General features: G+C 36.4%; 1 protein-coding gene across 1 annotated transcript; it reads right to left on the bottom strand.

Annotated features, from left to right (window-relative positions):
• Positions 1-5,485: 5,485 nt before the first annotated feature.
• Positions 5,486-6,296, bottom strand: LOC140016865 (uncharacterized). Its single transcript, XM_072070935.1, has one exon. The coding sequence runs from the start codon at positions 6,229-6,231 to the stop codon at positions 5,632-5,634; it is 600 nt and encodes a 199-aa protein (XP_071927036.1). The 5' UTR covers positions 6,232-6,296; the 3' UTR covers positions 5,486-5,631.
• Between the last annotated feature and the right edge of the window lie 861 nt (positions 6,297-7,157).

The following is a 7,157-nucleotide window of genomic DNA, read 5'->3' as shown; positions in this document are numbered from 1 at the left end:
CACCATTTCACCTGTCCATGCTGCCCTTATCTGGTCATAGATTCTCTCTGCCAAGCAGCACGTGATAATGGGGTTTGGGTTTGACCAACGAGTTTTAAGGGTCTTTGTATCTCTAAAAGTGTTCAAATCAAACATTATTTGACAGATTAAAACATTCAATGACAGAGCAGAATGTCCTAATGATGAGCTTGAATGCAGTTATAGCATCTCTTGAAACAATGCGTTGATTTATTGACTAATGATCTCAGTGACAAAAAAAACAAAGGATCATAAAGGAGGAGAGAATCATGATTTATATGAACATTTGATTGAAGGTACTTTCATCATGAATCCTTCTGCAGTTTTATTAAGCGCATCTACTTTTACTCGATTCAGAGGAGATGGGAAAAAAAAATACATTCACGTTTTTTTGGATTTGCAAGAATCGAAATGATTTCCGGGAGCGTTGTTGTTAAGAATAGGCATCATTCAAACTGGAAAAATGGTAGGGCAGTAAAAGCTAGATCGCTCGCAAAGTGGGATTTTCTTTAAATCTTTTGAGGCTGTAGTTAGACCCATGCCTTCCACAAAAATAATGCTGCTGGCCTTGAACTGCTAAAGCCATTTTTTCCGTACTTTAAGGCAAAATGGAGTAAAATTCAATTCGTATAATTCTTGTTTGGTCTTTCTGGTTCCTACAAATAATGACCCTCTGTATCAATATTCATTACTACTATTTGCACATCCTCCAAAAGGGGCAGAGAGGGGCTAGAAGCTTTAAAGATTGCTAATTTTCACTTGTTTTTGCTTCATTAACCTGTACCTGAATAAACAGAAGACTTGGAGTAATGACAATAAAATAATGAAATTTAAACTCGTCTCAATCTTGATGATCAGAGGTGACTCTAATTGGATCACCATTTGAAAGGTCAATAGCTAGTTTGAGTGAAGATTATGACTGTGCGGAAGAAAAGAATCAAAAGCGGTGCTCAGAGTTGGGGATGGGGGAGGCCCAAGTTCCCAAAGAGATTGATGGCTTCAGGTGGGGCTTAATGCGTTTTCTTTTTGCTTGATGAAATCCTCATCATTTCAACTCGCGCGGCCACCGCATCAATCAAGATTTGCCAAGTGTACTCTACTCAACATCAATTTTTCTTTTTCCTTTCCTTTCCTTTCCTTTCTACGGCAGAAAAGATTAAGAACCAAGGGGGGAGGGAAAAAAAAATTAAAGAAAAAACATCTAATGAGTTCAAGAAAGGAAAACAACACAAACACGTGGGCCTTTTGTGGCACAATCCAAACAAAAAGACACTTCAAATGATCATTTAGTACTAGAATTCAATAATTTTATCATTAGCTTTCTTTTGTTCTCATCTGCGTCTTTGGGTTAGTTGTCATGGCTTTAATCTACTCTCAGGGGAAAACGAGTAATCCCATATTTTTATTCCACTAGAGGCTGTAATTGTCGAGTGAGTTGGGGAGCTATTTTCATTGAGTTCTATCAAGAAATTTTTTTTTTTTTTTTGGGGTCACTTGACCACAAGAAGCTCACATATAACACCGAGAAGCTAATTTTTCTCATGCATAGCTGACATCAACAAAAAATTTACTAAGAGGGAAAAAAAATTGTAGAAGTTAAATCATATACTTACATGATGCTTTCAAAATTTTGACCAATAGGTGAAGGGTTCCGAAGTGTATGATGGGTACACAACATAAACATAAACATAGTTGATCTTGGTAAAGGATTTGTATGGACAGATAACCACCAAATGGTTACTTTGTCAAATTTATCACAACGAATTGATACTTTGATTACCTCAAAAAGTCGTAACAAAAATTTCCCAACATTTACTGTGCTTTTTCAGCATTTTCGACCAAAAGTAAAATAAGCTGTCTCGGACCAACTTTAATAGATCACGATCTGCCTTTAGAAGAATGTAACAAAAAACCTTGCCTAAACATCTTCCTAAGTACTACGTTTTAATTGCTATTGTTGTTTGTGCTTTAGCTAATCATGTTATCAATAACAAAGGGTAATCCATCCCACTTTTCATCCAAAGGGGTCCCGTGAACAATCTAAATAGTAGGCGCTCCCTTGGACATCTGCATTCACTATATTGAGTTAGGCAAGTAAAAAAGGTAACAACATAATGATGAAGTCGAAGAAAGATGAGAGAATTTTAAGCTACGTACATTGGTGGGGAAAGCACAATTACTAGCAGTAACAAGCGTTCTGATTCATTAAACTTTGTACGAGTCTTCTAAAATTTTGTACTAAGTCTTTCACTTTGTAGTTCTCTTGTTTTCCTTGCGAGCTGGATGTCTTTATATCCGTCCTTCCTCAAGTTCATGACAGTACACATCTTTCCTGTGATGCATTTTACAAAGAAGTATCTTTCCTGTTGCAGATTTTACAAGCAGTACTTTTCATTGAATTATATTTTCTTAATTTGTTCAGCAAAGCAAAAAACTGGAATTATTAACATGTGTTCCAATTAATACAAGTAGTCTTGAAAAAGATCAGCATCGTTCAAGAAAAATTTTTTTTTTTCCTTTTTTGGTTAAAGGTGTAGTAATAATTAATGTAAAACTAAAATAGCCTCAAAGTAGGCAGCCTTGCTCAATCCACCTCCTGTTTCTTGGAAAGGACCAAGCTCACTGTTCCCCTAAGAAAACACAAATACATGCACTTATATATGTACATATATATATACTCACACATGCACTTTGATACAGAGATTACTACTGCTATATGTTTTAATCTCATGAAAAAGCAAAGAAAAAAGACCCCACGTGTGGGCATGGGATGAAAAATTGAGCTGATTGTTTGGCTTTATGAGAATGTAGGGTTGACATGCTTGGGATTCCTACAATGGTTGTGGGCTACCCCTACTTCTCTTTGTGAGTTGTGAGTCTTGTGACATTAGAGCAACCTTTTTAAGGTCATAAGGCGTATAGATTTTCTTTCAGTCATCTTTTTCTGCAAAGCACGCTCTCGCAAAAGATAAAGGTTTTGAGAATCCTATGCCCCCATTTTAATTCCTATCAACTTGGCTTTTTATTCTCTTATTCCTTTTGTGATGAGTTGATGGCCGGATTCCTTGTTATCACCCCCACGCTGTTCCATTTCATTGGTTATTTGGTTTTCTACGTTGCGATGTTACATTGGTCATCCTGATCACTTGGAAGATGATGGAAACTTTTCTCACTAGTTTTTTCGTATTAAGAGTATGATAATTATTTTTAAAATTAAGAATTGTGGCCTCATGAGTAATGACAAAGTGATTTGCCTCGCCAATCATCATGAAAAATAGGACACGTTTTACATTGCTCCAGTTCCGGTTTCTTGCTCCCTCATTTTCCACCTCTTTCAATTTAAAAGTTCACCACAAGATTTTTTTTTTTTTTTTAAAAAAAAACAGAAAAGAAGACCATTCACTTCACTCAATGTATCTTGTGTCTTTTCACAACATAGAAAATGTGGCTCTACTTTCGTTTGAGGGCTTTTTACTGTTTCTTTTGGTTTAACCCCCAAAAAAAAAAAAAAAATTTTGGAGAAGAAAAAACTAGGATATTACTTATTTTTCATGATATGCAATTTTTGTAATGAAAACAAGTAAATTGGAGTTTGGTCCTAGAATTGGCTGAAAATCGGACCATGAAATGGAATGAAAGTTAAAGGGGACAAAAAGTATTAGCAAATTGCTGTCCAGAGAGTGTGACATGTTGTGATGAAGGTACAGATACGGCTTCATTGTTTACTAGAAAGTGAAAGACGAAGCTGCGGTAGGCATTCTGAACTGGCATGTAAAGAAGAAAAGCAAAGGGAATGGTAGACAAATCAAGTGCAGACATCCTTACTAAAAGACACAGTGGTACTTCACAAGAGTTAAGCAATACTATGATGTTCGTAAAAAAACTGAACAGATTATTTGAAAGGAAAAGCCGGAGGAAAGAAACGACTAAAACATTGCATAGAATTAAGAAGATGATCCCAAGTGGTGAAAAGAAAAGAAGGAACGAGGATGGTCTTCTTAAATGTTTAAAGGACAGGCTGCTTCTTTTTTTCTCCCCCCCCCCCCTCCCCCAAAAAAAATCCTTGTGTAATTACCGAATGTATTTGGGGGGCTGCAATAGATATGATCTTTGAGGACATCGAATGAAACCTTCTCTTTCGATGCTGAAATCAAATGTATTCAAGAGCCCCGAGTATCATTTCTGATGAATATCTTTTAAGAAGCAGCCTATCGCTTAAAACAAATACTGTTACATTCATCTGAATCAATGCTTAATTTGCTGCTATGGAAAAGGACAATATTACCTTATAACTGGTAAAGTGCAAAGTGTGCTAAAGGAATTGAATATTAAAAATATTCCATCCCAAATATGGGTCACACTCTTTTAACACCTTTCAATAAAGTTGCCACACACAAATACAAGAATTCATGAATATGAGACTGGCCTGCTATGCTACAGCCATGACTAGACACCACTTGCTTTTCTCTCTCAATTTCGCATAGAGTCGTATAAGTAATGCTTCTCTCAAGAAGTTGCATTAACAAAGAGAAAAAAGAATGAACCCGAACATTGGTCAAAAGTCCAATGAATGAGTAACCCCATTGTTACTTCTTTTAAAGCTTTTAAGTTGGTTTCAATTCATTTTGGTTCTTTTTCATTCAATCTGTGGGAAGATGACCAAACATTATAGTCATGATATAGGTTCTGGAAAAACAAAATTATGCTCTATCCTAAAATGAGAAGATGTCCACCATAAGCGACCAAAAGGTCTGAATTATCCACAAAAAGCTTCTTTCGAAAGAGATGATCATACAACACAATATTAGTGCAGCTGAAAAAGCTTCATCTACCTGGAAAAGGCTTCAAGAGGCCATGAAAATGGTCAAGAAGCCCCTCAGAAAAATTAAGGAGTAGGTGGGTTGGTGGGTTAGAAATGAAGGAGATTTAGTAGACGTCGTGAAAAGGAAAAAAAAAAAAAGTGTTGTATTGAGATGATTGCATTTTTGTGAGCCCATGAAGTAGTCTACCGTTTCATTTTTTTTCTTCATCAGATTGCACTGTCTTCACCCTACCACCTTGATGAATAAGGATCACGCAATCCCACCGGTGGAGAAAAATTTTTTGATGGATCATTGGCGCAACTCTAAGACTGGGATTAACCATTGATGGATCGAATCTACGATGGCACATTTTTATGTGTATTATCTTAGTGCCTGGATATGGACCTCTTTAATTTTTTGGTATTTTCTATTTTTTATTTTTCTTCTTTTTGTTCTGCTCGATTTCTCCGTTCTTACCTTGAAAGCAGTAGTAAAAAAACTTATGTGGAATTGGGCTTCAGAGTATCGCCGTGAAGCAACTATGCAAACACTGATAACATAGAAACATAAAGAAGATTGCATTTCACAGTCTAGCCACCAAGCCTTTCTCACAAGCTAAACTTACAATAACTACAGGCGAACCACAATCCAACAAAAGATCAGGATTTGAAGAAAACCAAATAATTAAATCATGAATTTGTATACAAAAGCATCTGCCAAAACCAATGTACCACACAAGGACTCAACATTAGACAAATAATCCTTAGAAACCAGGTATCGTTACATACCTCTCCCAAAAGGAACCCACAAATCAAAACCCTTTAGGTCCACTTTCCTTCAAAACCACAGGCTGCTCAGCCATTTTCAGGCAATACTTTGCAATTTCCCTAAACTTAGGAACACTTCTCAAGTCCACCTTAGTTCCATCTTTCAAAGTAATGATGATATCACCCCATTCACCAATAAATCTCGGTACAGCCTGGACATCTTTAATCACCTTATATGAAAAATCACTTCTATCTTGACCAGTTAGGCCAGAAATAACTGTGACCCTCAAATTGGTAAACCTGTACCTTAAGAAAAATGCCCTCAAAACTGCAGCTAAAGTTAATGGCAGCCAAAGAAGAGTGAAACCCAGAAGAAGATTTGCTAAGAGGTCACCATAGTGGGCTCCACCATCAAAAAAGACGGTTTCTTGGGCGACTTTGGAGGTGGTGGTGGTTGTGGTGGTGGTGGGCTTGGAGCTAGACACTTGGAGCTTGGTGGTTGGTCTAATGACGGATTTTGAGGTGAGTTTGGAGAAAGGCAGTTTGGAAACGGTGTGGAGGGATTGGTGGAAGATTGAGGCGGTGGTGGGGGAGAGAATTGGGGTGGTGGAGCTGGCCGAAGTGGTGGCGCTAGCCATTGCCATGGTTTATCCGTTCAGACATAAACGGTTATGGTAGTTGTTGTCGATAGATTTTGGAGTTTTTCTTCTCTCTCCAATTTGGAGTGGATACAATTGTCTACGTGGCATGCACTCAGTCACAATTTCCGGGGAAATCCTGAAATTATTTTCTACTTTGTTTCTTATCCTCTAATTTTGCCTTGTTCATTTCTAACTTTATGCTGATTTGAGCAAAATTTTCTTTCGATTTTTGTTAAATCTAGAAAAGCAAATCAACTTACAAATACACTTTTGAGATATTCTCTCTTGGTATTGTAATGCATGCGCAAAGATTATAGCAGCAGTGTTAAAGTGAGCCTTTCTACGCTAGACGTTCAAGCCACATAAAAGGAACGTTTTTGAACCTTTTTAATTTCCATTTCTCTTTACCCCGAAAAGCAATTTCTTTCTCGAGAGGAGAATAAGATAAACATTCTTTTTTTTTTTGAGTTTATGAATAACATAAATATCTATTAACTGCATTAGATGAAAGCAATTGTAATCAGAGTCTGATCATTTTAAAACAAAAAAAATGTACCTCAATATTAAGATTTTGAGGTTTCTCGAAATAATATTCAAAATAAGAATGATTTAGGAATAACGGATTTTGCGCTTTTGATTACAGGCAATCAATTATCTATATCTATATCTATATAAATTTGAGAAGGAGTTTTTAGCAACAAACCTTCACACATCTTTCCACTCTCAATTTCATTTTTTTAGCATTTTAAATTTAATTTATTTCGTAAAATGCATCATATCCACATTTGAAACACACCACCACGTTTCCATCAAATAAAAATTCCACTGCAACTAACGCTCCTCCTTCACACACCTTTCCACTCCAATTAATACTCCTCCAATTAACAATTCCATTTCGATTAAAACTCCTCCAACCCAATAATAAGAGA

The sequence above is a fragment of the Coffea arabica genome, chromosome 11c (genome assembly GCF_036785885.1).
Source record: "Coffea arabica cultivar ET-39 chromosome 11c, Coffea Arabica ET-39 HiFi, whole genome shotgun sequence".
NCBI classification, from domain to species: domain Eukaryota; kingdom Viridiplantae; phylum Streptophyta; class Magnoliopsida; order Gentianales; family Rubiaceae; genus Coffea; species Coffea arabica.
The sequence above is the reverse complement of the archived record's forward strand: the minus strand, read 5'-3'. Positions and strand labels throughout refer to the sequence as shown.

Bases quoted from the DNA above. Each gene is read 5' to 3' on its own strand.
- LOC140016865 (XM_072070935.1), bottom strand. From the start codon at position 6,231: ATGGCAATGGCTAGCGCCACCACTTCGGCCAGCTCCACCACCCCAATT.